Consider the following 19382-nt stretch of genomic DNA (forward strand, 5'->3'; position numbering starts at 1 on the left):
GATTTCTATCATATTCTCGGTATCAAACACTCCCTAAATAAAAATATATGCTGAATATGTCATGTCAAGCAAAATACACAAATATATCATTTTAAGTGAGTACCTAAAATGGACCATTGCAAATAAAGGCTTTCACAAGGTTATACAATGTTATATGTAACAAAAGAGGGTCAATGCTGTATCTAAAAAAAAGTCAATGTGATATTTACGACACGAGCCTCTCCTTCCCAATTGGTATTTTGAAAAAAACTCTTATTGTAAGCTAAAATTGTAACATTATGTTATCAAAAAAAAAAAAAAAAAAAAAAAATTGTAACATTAACAAATCTTTCATCACATGATTAATACATAATTCAGTATAGTAATTGGTTTTTAAAATAGTAAGATATATTTTTGTCCTTAATATATAATAGTCATTTTCATTTTACTCCTTATGCATAAGAGCAATTTTAATTTAATTTTTGTCATTTGTTTGAGCATGTAAAGACCAAATTAAATAGAAAAAAAAGAAAGTGTCGAATATAAAAACAAATAGTACATTTTTTTTAACTTTATACATGATAATACTTTTAATTCAGTTTCTATACTTCACTTTAATTTTTATTTTAGACCCAATATTTCACAACAACCTCTTGCCAAACTCATAATGTTATAATAATAACAAATGACAGGAATGAAGTTAAAAATGATCATACAAAAAATGACTAAATCCAAGAAAACTGTATAAAGATTAAATTAAAAATAAATATCATAGTATGAAGATAAAATATTTTCTTTTGTGATCTTTCAAAATGTTTAGTTTTGTAATTTTGTATCATTTTATCCCATCCTAATTTCCTAATATACCTATATTCATTCATTGGTTTACATATTAAAAGTCCTCTCTCTTCTCCTCAAAGCCTCACATAAATCCCACATACTTTTATGTATGTAGAGGAGATAATTTAATCACCAACATTAAAAACTTAATAAACCCATAAATAAATATCCATGTTCAAATTCAAACTTCAAATCCAATGATAGTGGTCAATAAATTTGTACAGAAAAAGGTTATGATCCATTAGCCTGTACAGATGGAATGACGAATGCACTAAACCACACACGGTGGCAACAAGGAGTAAAAAGACAGACAATTAAAAGCGCAAGATAATATGCTTAGGATTTTTAAAAAGATGAGAAGGAAAAAATTGCCGTGACAAATTAATAGACAAGGACACAGGCAATCTAAGAGAACTTATTTTGCTGGGAATAACCAGGAACAAACACGGGAAGCTGGCCACCTCTATGTGATCTACCTTGCTGCAAATCCCTTAATGTAGAATCTCTATCCGGAATAACAGCTACTGAGCTGTTATTTCTTGTTCCCGTAGTTGGCTGTTCATTCACAACGGGACTGCCAAAAAATATAGAACGACCAGTGTACAATAACTCTGTTCCAGGAATCTGGGAACTGCCATGACCTCTGGAAGAGGACGAGACAAAGCGCCCAGCTGCTTGATCCCAAAATACGGACGATCTTCTATTTTCTGAAACAGCTAAGCTGTTACTTCTCATTGGTACACGTGCAGCATTTTCATGAATTGGATTTATATTCCCTTCACTTTCTTTTGCTGAGGAAGGAGACTGATTTCCCGATGGTTGTTGATACATGGGGTTGAAATGATCTCTGTTCAAACCTGGATTCTGCATTGGTGAAGGAGTTAAGTTGGAGACTTGAGGACTGCTGTAGTTACTCATACTGTGTTGACATGTATCTATATCTTCCTTGCTTGCTTGACTAGGAGGGTATGAGCTCTTGGAAGGAGATAACCTTGATGTCCCTGCTGTATCATATTTGTTATGAAAACCTTGATTGCTAATTGGGCTGCTTCTTCCACTCACATTGCTACTTGATAAATGATCAACATCATATGCATGAGATCGAGAACTAATTGGACGAAGCACAGATGATGATGCTCTAGCTTTAGCTGCTGCCTTAGCCGCCTCATTAGAATCCAATTTTGCAAGTTTCCACGCACTTATTCGCACAGGGCGCTGGTTCAATTTTTTCCCTTTGTCAGGTGGTTGTATTGCATCAGGATCAACAGTGGACGGTAGGCGTCCTGGCTCCAAATGTGGTATAATTTCATCCTGCTTATCCAAGGGGAGACAGTTAATCAACATTCAACAAGAACTTAATTTATTGCAGAAACTAAGCATGCAATGCGCACAATATTTCTAGTGACTATTCTTATTGGGCATGCCTTTAAACAATGCACTACTCATGTCTTAAAACGTTAAATACTTCCACTCTAGCAATTCTTTATTCCTATTAACCATGGAAAATCATACAAGACCTCTTTAGCTTTGCTAATAACCAAAAATAAAGCACACTGTCCCAAAGAACAATGGCTTCCTATAATGAAGAGCGATGGCATTGTGTTTTGCGAATCATTTTGTTCCACTCAATTCTCCTTTCTTATCTATCACCGTAATTGTCTAGATGTAATGTTCAAAGACAGGTGATATATATATTGATGAAGTTACTAGTTCAGGCTATTATACATAGATTATAGTACCTGGTGATCCATAAAGATTCTTGGAGGTGTACACCAAGCACCTTTGTATTGCAAACTCATTCCAACAGAGCTTCTTCCACTTATTGCAGTGACAGCTGAACTAGTAGGAGAAGATGGTAGACTGTGTTGTTCACCCCCATCAACTGAAGGCCCAGGTGGTTCACTTAGAGTTCTCATGGCAACTACATACTCGTAAGTTGTGATACCCTGGTAAAGGAAATGACAGCTTAGAATATACATGTCAGTGGGAGGAAAGGTTCATGAATATACCTTTCGAATCAGGATCATATGGAAAAAGAATAATTCTCCCAAAGGTATAGTTGCAAGGAAAGAAACTGCCGTGCATATAGCCTGTTAAAGGATTGAAAATAGTGTAAAACATAGCATTATATACCCTCAATCTTTTAACAATTACATTTTATCAAAGAAGAGAAAATATAAGAAAGTAATTCTTCAAAAAAATATTTACAATTCAGGAACAATTAACTACTCAACTAGTTAATGATGTTCAAAGATCAGATAATGAGTACTAGAAGAATGAAGATTATGTTTGAATAATTTCCCTCAAACACAACCTATAAAAACTCAAAACAGGATCACTGACCAACAACAAAAGAGCAAATCATTTACAAAAAAAAAGGTTGCATGAGATTCAATTGAATGCTTATAATGTATATATCAAGAAACACAAATTATTACATGTAATAGTGGTGCACTGGTGCGTAATTTTACATTTCAAGCTAAATATGGCCTCCCATCAGTAGTCTGAATCTAGTGTTTTAAATTAAACATGAGATGTGCTTGAAGAAAGAAAGAAGTAGCAGTATATACAAAAAGATTTCATAGTATATACAAAAAGTAACATTAGTGATGGAAAGTTTATTTCAGTTATCCTATATAAAATTGGAGAATAAAACTGAAAGAAAAAGAGAGTGAATGTACCACTATAGTAGCAAATGGGACCCGAGAGAATCCAGCTCCAAGCTTTTCAGCTATTTGATTCTCTGTACCCCTCTTATCAACAAAGCATCTCACAAGCACAGCAATCCCAACTCCACATTCAACTATAAGCTGTAACATGCACTAACAAAAGTAAGAAAATTACACAATTCAAATCTGGAAGGTTCTTTCTATGTAAAACTGAAGAAAAAAAGAGAGGAGGGGCTAGGAAGTAGATTTAGGATACAACTTACCCAAACTAGGCTAACTGCCATAAGGCACACAAATGTGATGTAATTCTTCCTTCCAACGCAATTGTTCAACCACTGAACAAAAAAATGAAAGTATATGATAATGACTTTCTGAAGAATCTAAAAGTTAAGCAAGACAAATAGCAAGTTAAGACAAGTGCACAACTGCACTCAACATCTCAAGTCCCAAACATCTAACCACTATAGTCTACTTCTGGATAATTCCATTGACATAGCCTACAGCCTGAATTGCAACTTGCAAGCATTACAGGAAAAATAACTAGCAAGCATAGGAGACAACATGTTTGTCACAATTCACAAAAATAACTTCAAACAAAGACAACTTGCAAGCATTACCCGGCAATGGTGATCAAATCCATCAACACATTTGTCACAACTTCTACAATGCTTACTGAACTTTCGCACCTGCAAAATATAACAAAGAAAGTGTAAATACATCATGGCTTTTTCCGTTTTCTGGTGAGGCGAGTATATGAAAAAAAAATCTTCAACCAGAGATTTCAAAATACAGAGAAAGCGTGATAAAAGTGGTAATGTGGCATACAATGAACACTACCAAAAAGAAAAATTACTCACTGTTCGTTAAAAGGGGTTATTTATTTATTCTTGAACAAGCATGACAGTTTTACATAAAAGGGTTAAAAACGATTGCTATGACATAACTTTTTCGGCTTTGCCTATACGCATGGCAGTTTTAGGAAGCAAAATTTGGATTCATCAACATAGAATCACACTGAATTGCATTCTACAAAACCCTATCTTTATTTAGAGCTGTTACGGAGAAAAAAAAAATACGATTTTTCTGTAAGCATGCCAACCTCAGCATTGCACAAAGTACAGAACAAAGCATCCTCCTCTCCAGATTGTTGCTGTAGAAAAATATCTTCATTACTTCGGCAATCTTCTCTAACAAGGAAACTACAAAAGAAACATCCAAGTTTGGAGCACCAATTTGAATTATGCCGATCAGACATTCCTTCACCCTTTAGTCCTATCTTGCTGGGTTCTGCATTAGGAGATGCAAATCCTAATAGCATTATAAACTATCAAATTGCACTGAAAATTGCTACTGAAGGCATAGGAGTTCAACAATTGATGCTGTTATAATCCAATACATTCTAAACCAGTATCATTGTCAAACCAGTCAAAAAAATAAAATCATGACAATCTGTCTGTACATGCCATACACGAGGCAACAAAGTGACTATAGAACAAGGAAAACGCTATACCACCTAAAAGAGTGGTACCAAACCAATAATAAAGACATATATAAATCTGATGTAACTGCTTCGGAGTTTGTATGCAGCCAGTAACATCCTAGTCAACAATGTTACAGCTGTATAATTAATTTCCGTTCAGTTCTTTTTTTTTGGTGGTCTAGCACCACTGACAAAACAAAGATTACACTAAATTTCTGGGAACTATCAACAAATATGATTAATCAAGACTTGAAACTGATCTAAAGAGTAAACTTAAAAGTATGAAAATCATATCAATGGATGCCAGTAGCATTCAAAATCCAACCTGCCAACTCTTCATCAAGTTTTGACATATTCTTAGATGTCTTGTCACAATCAATAATTACTCCCAGATCAGCAGGATCGATGGCAGTGCATCGTACATAAAGAATGAATACAGAGAGAGCCTGCAATTTAGAATTTAGGTACAAGTCAATGGATATTCTGGGTTACGTATTTTAGAATGAATATTCCATATGAAACACACAAGGAGGGTAGAGAAGAATCGGAATGTTACTCACTAGTACAGAGTAAACACCAAAAGCCACATATTCATAGATGTCCCCTCCAATAAAAGGAGCAAAGAAGGCATAATATGCAATGGATAGCAAGAAAAAAACTGTGATAGCCACCACCTGTTCACAAATCACAAGCAAAGAGAAAAAAAAAAAAAAAAAAAGGCTTATGAGAATATCAGTTGTCAATGCTATTACAGATTCATGTGAAGTATGAGCCATACCCAACACTTATAAAAAAAATTACCACGTTTACTAAAGAATATGCTGAAGGGTTGAATATCATTGTCATTCGATTTACACGTTGAACATTAAATGATGTGGTTTCTATTCTATGTTTTTTTTTTTTTTTTTGGGTTTAAAATGACCTTCGGCGTTCGCCCAGAAAGTGAAGGTGAAAAAAGGCATGGATACAACAATATATACGACAAGGATGCGTGAGATTCCGCAAAAGACCAGTAATTAATTAGAAAATTAAGCAAAATGATACGCAAATTTATGGAAATTATAACGGCAAAAGCATAGTGAACTGTACAGGAAAGTAACGTACTTCGCTTAAATGGGAGGGACGAGGCGAAAGGAAAAGAAGAAGAAGAAGGAAAAAAAAAAAAGGTAATCGAGAAAGTGAAAAGGTAGAAGATGGAAAATGGAATGAAAGTTGAAAGAAAACCCCCTCATCTGAAACAGAAAGAAAACAAAGTTGCACATGATAATAGCATCATTTGAAAGACTAATATAGTGTGAGAGTGAGATGGAACAATGTACCTGAAAAGTGTGAAAAGGGAGCTCCCATCCATGACGCCTAGCCATGACCAAAGAGCCTCTCAATGGAACACTACCAAATCAGAAACATTACCTCATTTCAAACAACAAAAGCAGTATCTGTTTCAAAGGGACCTAGCCAGTAGCCACTCGGAATGTCTCTGTCTCCTAGTGTTGATGATGAGAGCAACAAGTTTTGAGTTGATTCTGAATTCTTAGGCTAGGGTTTCGAAAGTCAAATTCAACTAAGAGAGAGAGAAAGAGAAAGAGAAAGAGGCTGTGAAGTGTTGTGAAAAGAGCGAAGGAAGAAAGACTAGGGTCACTCCCTCAAACTATTGTATTATTTTATTTTGACGTCCTAGAAAGACGCACCCACCTTATTATTCATTTCACTTTTTCACTCTTAATTACTTCTTCCTCACTTTCCTTAACCCCTATGATAAACGCAAACTCACATAAAATATTCTTCATCCCAAACAGATAAAATCTAAAATAAACAGGAAATTGGAACTAACTCTTTGTGATTAAGTTAATTAACACTAAAATTATAATTTAATGTTAAGGGAATAAGATCCTGTTTGGATCCTCTTATTTTTAAGCTAGAAGCTACTTATAAGCTAAAGCTAAAAAAAAGAGCTTAAAAAAATAAGTTAAAAGCTGTTTGGAAATCACATAAAAGTTTTAATTTAAAAATTACTTAAAAGCACATATTTCAAGAAAATTATCTCTTTCTATTTTTATCACTCTTTATTTTAAAAAAAAGCACACAATTCAAGAAAAACAGATAAGAGCTTAAAAAAAAGCTCCTCCTAGGAGCTTTTAATTTTCAGCTTTTTTCTTCATTATAAAAAAAAGAGTTTTTCGTTATAAGAGCTTTTCCAAAAACCTGTTTGGCCTAGCTTATGCTTATAAGTAGCTTGTAGCTTAAAAAAAAGAGGATTGGCGCTAACAAATATTTTAGAATCCATCATAATGATTTCAAAACGCCAAAAAAACAGTACGTAAATACACACGTAAGCACGGTTTTAAACCAACTGACGTGTCTCGTACATAGTGATTTTTATTAATATTTTAATACATTATTGTTGCTTATTACGTAATAAATAATCCCGTATTGAAATATTAGTAACTATCAACTTGAAATTCTTTTATATCGAAAATGATATTAATTAAACGCAATTAGTAAACCCTACGTTTCTCCTCTCTTTTTTAATGTAATAATTATAATTATTATGTTGTACATTCATTAATTTGAAATATATATTCACAATGTAGAAAAAGTATACTACTTGGCAAAAAAAAAAAGTACGTAAGACTCGTGTGGTAGATAAGCCTTTACTTTTTTTATTTAATTTTTCATTGGTATTAATATAAAATAATATAAAAGTTATGCGTAGTAAATATTGCATATCAAAGCGCTATTGATAGAAAGAAAAAAACATGGAACAACAATATGTTAATTGTTAGGTGTCACATCTTTGTTGGTTAAATTCTTAGAGACAGGACGGTGATATACCAATTTTTAACAAAATAAACCTGTTGACTAAGGTTAATGTTAACCCAAGAATTGTCCGAGTGGATTTGTTGTTTTGCCAAATTTAAGGTTAAACTGTGGTTAAAGTAATTGTCTAGATATTCTATTATTAACTTAATCTAAAATATATCTTAATTTTTAATATAATATAATTTAATTATAGATATGATTTTATTTGTTTAGTTTAGAAGTTAATTCTTTTCATTAGTGAAATGCTTTGATGGCAAGTTTTCTATAATCACTTTAATAATCTACAGAAAGCAATGCCATTTTTTAATTATATATAGTTAATAATTAATTGCTCAATGTGCCGTCCACTTAAAACATAATGATTTGGAAACTTTCTACTAATCATTTTTCCGTTCGACCCATCCCTTCCTATGTCACTTTCATTTGATAGTGACAAACAATCCTGCGAGTAACTGAAGTTTGTTACCAACATCTAATAATATGCCGAAAATGTCTTTCATCATATACGAATAAAAGAATGAAAAGCATACTGATTTGACCTACCAACCGCAATTGGATTATATAAGGCTTTTGCCGATTACTTTTCCTTCAAAGTGTGTGAAATAAAACAAGATTATTTACATAAATAAATTTTAACAACTTTATTCACCTAAAATAGTTAAAAATTGTGAGAATTATTAATTTAAATTCCAGTACGACACGGGAATTATATCTAAAATAGAATAAAAGTGTTTTTTAAAAAACTATTTACTAATAAAACACGGGAAAGAAAAAAATTACTTATAAAGCACAAATGCAATCATCAAAATATAAAATCAGTTAAACAAACCGATTCAGTTTTTAGAATCGAATTAATAGAATCGGTTCAGTAAACCAAACCAAACCAAAGATCCCGTATTAAGGAAAAAATTTAACTAGGAATATTTTTTGGGTTGAATTGAATATGTTTTAAAAAGTAAAACTTCATCCAAATTCAAGTCATCGATCATTCGATCTCATCTATATTCATTATAGTTTTTCTTTTTTTTAAGAGACAATAAATAAAATACATAATAAAAAAATTAATTTAATTTAAAATATTAAATATAAAATGATGATATTAGATACAATAGTATATTTCAAACTAATCTAGAACTAATAAACTTATAAAAAAAATTAAAACGATGAGAGTGAAAGTATATATAAATAAATAAATGCAATAATTTGTATAAACACCAATAAATTACAAATAAAGTGGTAGGAGTAAATAAAAATATAAATATATGAGTAGAGTATGTTATAACCTTTAAAATAAAACCTCTCTACAGACAAATTTATTTCGATTTAAATTACATCGGTTTTTAATATGAAATTGAAAACCGATCTAATTAAATAAATAAAAAAATCATTTTTTTAGAATTTTTTAGATTCTAACTTTTCAGCTCGATTTTTTCTATTTGCATTGAATTATATTGATTTATGTATACCTAGTGTTAACAAAACTGTAAAGATAAATATTGAATTAAGGAATAAAAATAAATAAATTGGGACAACTTTTGTTCGTCACATTCTCGAAAATTAAGTGGGTGTAATTGTTGGACAAGTAACTTCAATATTCAAGAGGGGTGAATTGAGTTTTACAAAATATTTTCGCAATGTGGCTCATTTGATATTAATTTGGATTTTTAAATATATATATATATATATGAATTTAATTCTTTAATCATAAAAATGAAATTAACTCAGTCATGCGTAAAAACTAATGCTAATATAGGTTTTTAATCAGAGGAAAGATATCAATGTAATTTATTAATCTCTCATTTTATATGAAGAAGGACGATTTTACTGATACTTTTCATAGTTGAGAGAATAATAATATGTTTCTTTTTTAATCTTTTGGAAATCCCCCAAAACATACATAATTTGGTCAAAAGCTTATCCCTTAACTCTTTAGCCTAAATATATAATATAGGAGTAGGTTATATTTACCATCAATATTATTATTGTTGGATCAAAATCAAATCAATAACTCTCACTTGATGTTATTTTATAACCGTTGATTTGATTTTGATCAAATAATAACAAAATTAGTGAGAAGAAAAAATATGGTAAATATAACCTTTTATATATATCAACTTTCGCCTTAATTATAATTTAAAATTTTCAAAAGTTAAACCAAATATACATTAAATTAATACTAATATTTTAAGGACAAATTTATGACGACGACACGTGTTTTTGAAGAACTAAACTATGAGTTTACTCTTTATTTTAAAAACTAAATAAAGCTCACACTTGTTTTGAGCAAACTCCGATTTGATCCTAAAAGGATTTCCCAAATATTAATTTGGTTTTCAAAAAATTACTAATTATTTTGGTCATCAAACGGACTTTTTTTGAGCAACAAAATAACAGCAGCTACTGTTCATTCATAGACTAAAATGATCTCATGCGCGCAATGACCAGAAATCATCATTTAAGTGCTAATTGTATGTTGTTAATCTTCCGAGACAAAGTTAATTTCTTAAAAATGATTGCAAGCTTAGAGGTTCACTTTATTTTTCTTATATATAGTCAATTAAAGGCCACAGACCTTCAAAGAAGAAATATAATATTCTAAAAATCTTAGGACTACTTTTTTTATTAGTAAGAGTATGCCTACAAGTTAACATGAAAAAATGATAATGTGTTGGAGTATAGCTTAAATAATTTGGCTAACATGTATAAGTATTTGTGAAAATTAGTTATCTTCGAGTAAGGATTAGTCTCACTCTCCAGACAAGTAGAAAAAAAAAACCTCTTATCCCTAAAATTAGTTATCATGTTTTTATGGTGTTTTGAACACAAAGCTTGGATGATATTCACGGTTAATTCTTTTGACACAGCCAAAAGTCCTTTAAAATTGGGCTTTGTTAAGCCTTAACAAAGGAAAAGTCGATGTTATGAGTTTCTTCATTCAGTGGAGCTATATGCGTTCTAGTTATTTCTTTCAGTTCGTGTGTGGATCCCTCTGTCTCTGATAAGTCAGTATCAGATTGGTATGATCGTGGAGAGTTGATAACGCTTTCTGAGTTAGAGTGGCTAGGCTTGTACTTGTGAAGCAAATGCATTGGTGATGTGCCTTGGCTTGGCGTTGTTTCTCCACTCATGTATCCTGAAGGGACATCTGCCCCTGCTTCCCTTAACTTTCTCTTATCCCTTGCAGCCTTTTGCCATTTCTTAAGTGCCTTTGCAGTTTGCTCCTCAAAGATTGCTTTCTTCATGTGAGATCCCATCTGCAAATTAACGTAGTACATTTACATACATGCACGCCTCTTAGTAATTAAGAGAATAGCAATAGTTCCCCAATTTTAATGGTTAATTTGAAAATGTCCACACCTGTGTTACTAAGGCATAGAGAGGAAACGTAATGTAACTGCATAGGATTTGTAATGCCACCCCAAGTAAAACCCTTGTCAGTATTAGTGGCAAGTTTGCATGGAAGCAAGATTTGATGGTAAACTCGTACTGCACTTTGAAAATATTATTATAAATAATAAATCCTCTGAATTAGAAGGCCTAAAACTTGAAATTTCTCAAAATAAACATCTCGGTCATAAGCTACTTACCCACGTCCACAAAAAATAGGATATTTGGAAGGCATTCTGCAAAAGAATAAATAAATAAGTTTCTAACGAAGATTGAACTACAAACTAATTTTCATCTCACTCACACCCAAAAAAAAAAGGCTACTGTTGATGTTTAATGATTTTATATTATATTTTTTTAATATATTTTCTCACAGAAGTCAATATATTTAATTATTTATAAAACCCGTCATCACTTAATCATATTAACTTATTAAATGAATATCACATTAATAATTTTATCTTATGTTTCTCTACAACACACATGATTACCTGAAATAAGGTAAAATGGATCAAGAAGATAATCCACTCGGGGCGATTAAACCAGAAATACTTGTTGTTTGGTTGTACCACGGGGACTCCTCTAACGATTGTAGTTCGATCTTGGATTTCTTGGGCCATTTCCATGATTATAAGTTCAAGCTTCGTGCCAACTAATAAGAGTATCTGAAAATTGCTAACAGGATTATCACATAAATTTTGAATTACAAGCTGGCCCTATGTTAACATTTTCAAGTTAATAATAACTTTTCAATTTTGAATTTCCTTAATTACCACTAGTGGCGCTACTGACAGCCAGGTGAGCGTGTACCATTCTGCAGCAATGAAGTTAAGTAATAGTAAGCCAACACAGGTAGAGTACTTCAATAACAAAGCGGGTTTGTGCGTTGCATGCGAATTAGAGAGAGATCATGAAGAGAGAATTACTGTAAACGTTCAGAAGCAGAAAGATGAGTGCAGAAGCCCATAATGGAACACTGCAAAAAATAAACAAAAATAAAATTGGCATGTAGAAAAAAAACAGCAAACAAAGGCAAATTGAAGTTTGCCTTAGTGAATTAAGGTCAGATACCTTATACCCACGACTACTTTAAAATCGTCCTCCATTGATCTCTTGATGTATTTCTGGAAGTCAAATTTACTATTGGGACCAAAATGAGCCTGCCATTTGTTCAATTTTTTTGGGTTTCCGTTTAAAACTTACAACAAACTCAATTAAAAGCAGCAACATTTATATATACATATAACTATAAGCTTTGGCACTTACATTAATAAATCCATGCCGCATAGTCATGTAATCCACCTTAGTGACAGACGCAAAGAATTGCCTGAAGAATGCTACCTATAGAAAAATGCAAATAAAGGGATTATTATATAAACCATGCATTCTGTTTTTCTTCTTGACAAATTGTTCAGGTGGAAACTCACTATCCATCGAATTCCCGGCATCCTAGACAAACCAGAGTGACGCCTAACAAATGATGTTTGATGCGCAAACCTGAACCTTGCAGGATCTGCACCAATGGGATAATGATAATAATAATAACTGAGGTCCATCATATCTTATATTCATATGTAAACGACCCGATTCAAATCACTTGTTTCTTTTTATCAATAAAAAATAATATTTCAGCAAAACAAATTTCTCTATTCTTAAATCGCAATACTTTATCTCTTAATTATTAGTTTATTTTCTTTACTGAAGTACCATATTTTTAATTTAAAAAACAGAAAAAAAAAAGATGTGAAAGTCATGAGTGATTTGATTCCATAATAGCATCCCAGAAACAACTCTACAAGAATTACCATTTGTAAATTGATACTCTAGGGAGGATGTTTCCGCTTCCCAAGCCTTCCATTTCTTCATCTGTCAAGCAACGACATTTTTATTCTTATTTTTGGTAAAAAGGAAAGTTAAGCAACCAACCACAAATTATCAAGTCTCTAGGCAATTTTCCTTTTCCCCTTATTTGGGACATGCCTAACCCATATTGAGAGCCACTATGCCCCGCAAGTATGTCAACAACTAGTAATTTATAATTGACAGTGACTTCAAGTGCTTACATTTCTAATATAGAAAATAAGGGACAGGATCCGTTTACAAATTTTTTTTGCAATTACACTAATGTAGGACCGGTCGTACACTGTGTGATTAATGTAGGACCGGTCCTACATAGTGTAGTTTGTAAACAAAAAAATTTGTAAATATAACCTGCCCCAGAAAATAAAATCCTGAATATTTTGCATTTTCTTCAAATTTCATTTGATATAAATAAAATGAATAAATCTTACTTGGGAAATGTTATATACGCCGAAAAAGATGTCTGAATGATTTGGAGCTAGGGGTATAAATAGGTTAGGCTTTGCTTAAATAGGTCAAGTTTATATAAAAAAACTTATATGTCTAGACTGACCTATTAACCTGTATACGTCCAAATTATAAGTTTGACCTGACCTATATTTAAAAAATAAAAGTCTTGTCCTACGTTTGTTAACCTGTTTAAACCTATTAAACATTACATAATTAAAAAATAACTAAAATGATATTATTTTATTATTCTAAATTATTAAATAATAATTTTATTTAAAATAAATAGTATGATATAGGCCAGCCTGTAGGTTTATATGCTCGATATGTACAAAAAAATCTATGATTTGCCTTCTAAATAGATTTTTTTAAAAGTATAAGCCTATTTTAATTAATTATTTATAATAAGTTAAGCCTGACCTAAAATAGATTAGACTGTAGTTACCTGTAAACCAACCTGACAGATTTACACTCCTATATTTGAGGTTTAGCGGGCACAATAATTTTTGTGTTTAACTTTTTAACATATATTTTTTATGGGTCTATGTTATTTCAGCTTTCAGGAATTGCATGTGGTATGTGTTCTGCAGTGTTACTCATGCCCACTCCATTATCAGAATTATTTTTTTTATAGAATACCCTTAATATTATTGTAATAATTAATTAAAAATCTTAATTTTAAATTTATAAATTGAGGACTTAAAACTTTGTTTAAATTTGAGCAAGGTTATCTGTTGCAGATATAATTCACGAAAAAGTAATGAGGAGGTTTATAACCAATCACTATTGGAAAGAAAAAAATTTGTATGATAAGAATTAAAAATTGTTTGAGAATTCACAAAAGCAATAAAAGCCCGCCACCTTGGATTTGTATGAGAATTCATGAAAAATATTTCGCTATGATCAGCATTTTTCTTTGAATTTACATTTTATTATCTTTAAGAAAAAAAATTCACAATTAACAAATTAGAATATTAATCATATTTATGCTGATTAATAAACATGATAAAAAAATCTTATATTTAGAGAAGTGAACTTACTTTTGCTCGGGCTAATACCATAGTCATGACGCTGTAGAAAATGTGAAAAACAGCGAGGACGAATATAAATATATGCAATTGGTGCACCCCAGACTCAGAGACTAAAGGCACTTTACCCTGATTTGCCGAAAAAGAGAAAGGATACACATATAAGAGAGTAAACTAATATTGAATATAAATGTGTGTGTGTATATATATATATATATATGGGTTTTCATTTTATCCTTTAACATAACATAACAAACTTTCCTACACTCACAACATTTTGTGGGGCCCACACTTTTTAAAACAAAAAAATAAATAAAAAATTATGGCACGCAAAACGAATCTCTATAACATTACACAATCATTTTTCCTACAACATAACTCTTATAAAACCCTATATATATATATATATATATGGGGTAAACATTTCTACAACAACTTTAAATAAACTTATCTACAGCTTCCATTTTTAACTATATTTTCCCGGGAGAATATAGTTGCTCTTTTCTCTCTCTTCACGTCAGCAAAAAAGTTCTGAAAAGTAATTGAAGAGAGAGAAAAAAGAGCAACTTTAACGTTATAACTATATTCTTCCGGGAGAATATAGTTAAAAATGACAGCGGTAGATAAGCTTATCTAAAGTTGTTGTAGAAATACTTTTGCATATATATATATATATATATATAAAACAACGGGAAGGGGCATGAGAGATGATGATGATTGAGGAGATGCATATATTTATGTGAAATTGTGTTTTATTATCTCCCTCACTTTTTTAGAGCAATAGTCATCACCAGAGGCAGCTGCCAAAACTCGACGCCATTCCACATTCTCCTCAAAAGAAAGTAACATCCTCTTGTCATTTGACACTTTCACCTTCTTGCATGGAAGCATGGTGTCACCAACTTTCTCAGGGACGCATATCTTTGCAATATATTTTGTACCAAAAGTAATTAACAGGGAAATGAATCCTAATATCATTAATTCTGCAAACAAAAATATAAATACATATCATATCAATTATAATTTATAAGGGAGATAAAACAAGGAGCTTTAAAACTAAAAATCTTCGGTATCAAACTAATTTTACTTAATTACCCGCTTTGATTTTCTCCAAGGCTTCGCTCATGGCCTTCTTTTGTCGTTTTTGAAACCACTAAAGAAAGGGAGAGGGTGAATGTAGAATTTAGTTAAAGTCGATATATCTAGGTACTAATTTAGATTAAAAGTTAAAACCAAAAGATATATGAATGAACTCTATCTACCTTTCCAAGTGAATTGATTCCGTGTTCAATTAATATAGAGAAGATGACGAACACTGTGCAGACTACAGCCACAGCCCATGTTGGTGTTTCTTGTAAGGTTCTTTCTCCAGAAGCTGCACCAGCCATATTTACTCCCTTCTATGAAACAATTAGTTTAAATGAGTTAAGCATGCTACATACATACTGTAACATACATATATATACACGCGGTTCGAGATTTTTGTCATATGCTTCCAGGTTTATCCGCCGAGACTGTAATGGTATCACTGTGATAGGAACCACGCACCTTCTTAGAAAACAAGACATAATTATTAAACATATAATAATAATAATGTTTAAGCCGGCCACTGGAAGATTTGCATGTATATGTTTTTTTTTATCGTTTTATATAATTTTTTATTAAGAAAAAACGGAGTTTATGGGTTCAGGCCTATATAATATTGCTACTAATTGAATTTTTTTTTTTTAAAAAAGTTAAATTGCGTAATTATCACATATTCTTAATCCCAGCCGCTTGTGTATAATATAATATGTTATATAAATTAATTATTATCATAGCTGACCAGGCAAGTTTTGGTAATCCAACTAGTTAGTTAATCATTTAGTTCGTAGCATGCCTTGTTGTTTACTTGTTTGTACTAGTATGCATGGAGTCCTCATTGTGACTCTTAGATGGTCGATCGTCGATGATGGCTGAATAGGAATCGCAGCTAAAAGAGAATTTTGGAGGTGACTTATTCTTGAATGTGCCATTTGCCATAATTAATAAAATAATAAATCAGCTCAGAGTGCGTTCAAACTGCTAAGCGTGTTCGCTTGTTCTGTTCGATTTGACTAATTCAACAATCATCAGTATGGTGGTGTTCACTTGCTTTGTACATCAATTTGATTTGTTCAAAGCAATCGATAAAATTTAAAAGCCGGAGACACAATTGACAAATTTGAGGTATTCATTAATTGTCTAATGTCTGTGACCCCTCGAGTGTGGCCCCTTTTCTTAAATGTTTACTTAGACATATTGACATATGCATCATATGACGGAATGAGATTTGGCCCAACCCAAATCCAATTAAAAACTAAAGCCACTTCACTCGCTAAAAAAGTGCAAATTATTCGCCATTATTATTACAGCTCTGCCTCAATTTTCGTCAGAGTTGGTAGAGGTGCAGGTTTGATTTTATCCTTGTACAGTTGGTGTATATAAAATGTGTCTCCCGAAGAATATTTTATGGAGGGTAAAGTATGTTGATATAGAAGGTATTTATAGTGACAATGGTAGAGACCAAGGTATTAGTGAATCTTCTTATGGTGTGCATAAAGGGAGGTGTGTGTGGAAGTGGCTAGGATAACTCTTAATGGAAGAGAAGAAGCCCCCTCCTCAATAAGAGAGGGGATATTTAGAGTGAGATCTCTAGTCAACCTAATCAGCCTAGCCTTTTCAAGCTGGGCGTACTGAACATGCGCAGTAATGTGCATGAAGAAGAATGAGAATCCTATTCTGCCTTTTAGAAATGCGTTTTTTAGGTTGGACCCAGTGATTGGACCTATATAAGTGGACTATCCAGAACAATCTTCATAAGTCATAACCGCTGACAATATCTAATGAAGAACTCATTATTTTTATAAAACATTTTTTAATTATTAAATGAATAGATATAGAAAAATTAGAGCGTTCTAACATTTCGAATTTTATATCATATTAATTTCCTTATTTGGAAAAAAATTAAACTTTTGTATCACAATAAAAAAAAACAAAAAAACAAAAAACTTATTCTAGGAGTATTACAGAAATTTTAATTATTACCAGTATAATGGCTTAGAGTAGGATAAGAAAATTCATTACTGTGGTGTGGATATTAGGAATCACGTTGAGAGCAATGTTATTAAATTCGAATCGGTGATCAATTCGATCAGGTACTGGATTAGTGGGTCATTAGTTCAATTGTATGAACCGGATATATATATATAAATTTATATTTTATACTTAATTATATAATAACTATTTTAAATGGTGCAAGTGAACCAAGAACCAAATGTAGCTTAGTGATAAATACTACAATTTATATTTTCACAACAAGGATTCGATTCCCACTAGATGTAATTTTTAAATAATTCTATTAAATGATATGATATATATATATATATATATATATATATATATATATGGGAAAAATGTTTCTGCAGTTACTGCAGATAACTTATCTGCATTTATACCCAAAACGACGTCGTTTTGGTATTGAAATCTTAGAAAATTATAATATAAAGACTATTATAACCCTGAAATAAATTAAAATTACAAAAATATCATGATTTCTGCCCTAAAACGACGTCGTATTGGGCTTACTGCAGATAAGTTATCTGCAGTAACTGTAGAAAAAGCGAACTCTATATATATATATATATATATATATATATATATTAAATGATGCATATTAACTAACAAACAAATTCAGCTCACTGGTAAGTTATTGTTAGGCATCCTCAAGATTTGAGTTTGAATCCCAGCGGCTACAACATTGAAAATATTTTTTCCAAAACCGATTCGACGGTTAGTACCAGTCGGGCTGATTTTATCAACACTGGTTGAGAGGTAGTGTAAAGAATTACTTTAGCCTAAGATTTTAATATATTGGGTGAAGATTTTTTTTAATAATTTATATTATTCTTTAAAATATCCCCTCGTACAAAAGCCAAACTTGAAACGTACATATTGTACATTTTTTTTAACCTTGTGCTTATTTAATTTCATTAAAAAATAGGAGAAGATGAGTACTAAACTCGTGACTTTATAATCACTTAAGCTCTGATATCATATAAAAAATTAACTCCATAAAAAATCTTAAGATATTGGGTGAGAACGTTTTTTAATAATTTATATATTCTCTAATAGATAGTCCCACTATGATGTTGATTTACCTAACATGGTTATCTCTAGTAGAAGATACATATAGTTTAAAAAAAAATCATTTCTAAATAAATAAATCTTTAATATATTTTACATTTTAAGATATTAAATATAATTTTTAAGAGTTTTATGTTTATCATTTAACATAATATAACTTCATTTTCCTACACACACATTAAAGAGGTGGGTCCACATGTTTTTCTTTCTCTTTCATCATTCCACTTTCTCTCTCCTTTTTTATGTGAGAGTTGGAAACAACATCTATATTATGTTACATAACACTAATAAAACCCGACTTTTAATGTAGATATTTGCTATTAGTCCTTAAAACATTATTTTAGAAGATATATCAAAACTCATATCTAACAATTTTAAACAAAAAAAGAAAAAGACTATTCCAATCACTGTTGTAAAACTCGGTCCGACCCGGGACCCGGTGAACCGATCATTGGACCGGTTCGGGTCAAGTATTGGACCGGTCATGCATCGACCCAGTCAAAATCCGGCCAAACCCGGTGACCCGGTCGAGTTTATTTAAAAAAAAAAACTAAAAAACTAAAATTGTTTCTATCTTGTGAGAAAAAAATATTGAACTCATTTTAAAAAAAAAATTATAATTTTATTTGCTGGTACACTCTTCTACAATGACCTCAAATTTCACCTTTTAATACTGAAGCAATTTGATGAATAATAAATTAAGAGAAT

General features: G+C 31.4%; 2 protein-coding genes across 3 annotated transcripts; both read right to left on the reverse strand.

Moving 5' to 3' along the window:
- Positions 1-1020: 1020 nt before the first annotated feature.
- On the reverse strand, positions 1021-6575 carry LOC133315248 (protein S-acyltransferase 21). Of its 2 annotated transcripts, none has more exons than XM_061516834.1 (10): positions 6288-6575; positions 5529-5642; positions 5294-5414; positions 4588-4775; positions 4106-4174; positions 3752-3823; positions 3501-3629; positions 2829-2909; positions 2559-2765; positions 1021-2130 (listed from the first exon to the last, which is right to left on the reverse strand). In XM_061516834.1, exons 1-10 carry the CDS (start codon positions 6330-6332, stop codon positions 1225-1227), a joined length of 1932 nt encoding a protein of 643 aa, XP_061372818.1. In that variant the 5' UTR covers positions 6333-6575; the 3' UTR covers positions 1021-1224. The 2 variants fall into 2 exon arrangements, with proteins under 2 accessions (XP_061372818.1, XP_061372817.1); XM_061516833.1 differs by having other exon boundaries at positions 3501-3641.
- A 4104-nt stretch (positions 6576-10679) lies between these two features.
- LOC133315230 (MLO protein homolog 1-like) lies at positions 10680-15898 on the reverse strand. Its single transcript, XM_061516811.1, has 14 exons — positions 15773-15898; positions 15606-15663; positions 15279-15493; positions 14523-14639; positions 12981-13041; positions 12603-12688; positions 12442-12516; positions 12247-12335; positions 12102-12151; positions 11949-11989; positions 11667-11840; positions 11376-11411; positions 11146-11274; positions 10680-11042 (listed from the first exon to the last, which is right to left on the reverse strand). Exons 1-14 carry the CDS (start codon positions 15896-15898, stop codon positions 10680-10682), a joined length of 1620 nt encoding a protein of 539 aa, XP_061372795.1.
- Positions 15899-19382: the final 3484 nt, after the last annotated feature.

The sequence above is a fragment of the Gastrolobium bilobum genome, unplaced genomic scaffold (assembly GCF_033153095.1).
Source record: "Gastrolobium bilobum isolate Gb01-03AN ecotype WA unplaced genomic scaffold, APGP_CSIRO_Gbil_v1 utg5152, whole genome shotgun sequence".
Lineage (NCBI taxonomy): Eukaryota > Viridiplantae > Streptophyta > Magnoliopsida > Fabales > Fabaceae > Gastrolobium > Gastrolobium bilobum.

What these genes read in the sequence shown, in the direction of transcription:
- LOC133315230 (XM_061516811.1), bottom strand. Translation starts at nt 15,898, where the DNA reads ATGGCTGGTGCAGCTTCTGGAGAAAGAACCTTACAAGAAACACCAACA. An exon ending in CTTGGAGAAAATCAAAGCGG is followed by an intron (nt 15,494 to 15,605) that starts GTAATTAAGTAA and finishes TTTTGTTTGCAG; the next exon opens with AATTAATGATATTAGGATTC. An exon ending in TCTATGCCTTAGTAACACAG is followed by an intron (nt 11,043 to 11,145) that starts GTGTGGACATTT and finishes GTTAATTTGCAG; the next exon opens with ATGGGATCTCACATGAAGAA.
- LOC133315248 (XM_061516833.1), bottom strand. Translation starts at nt 6,332, where the DNA reads ATGGCTAGGCGTCATGGATGGGAGCTCCCTTTTCACACTTTTCAG. An exon ending in TGGCAGTTAGCCTAGTTTGG is followed by an intron (nt 3,642 to 3,751) that starts GTAAGTTGTATC and finishes TACTTTTGTTAG; the next exon opens with TGCATGTTACAGCTTATAGT. An exon ending in TCCCATTTGCTACTATAGTG is followed by an intron (nt 2,910 to 3,500) that starts GTACATTCACTC and finishes ATCCTTTAACAG; the next exon opens with GCTATATGCACGGCAGTTTC.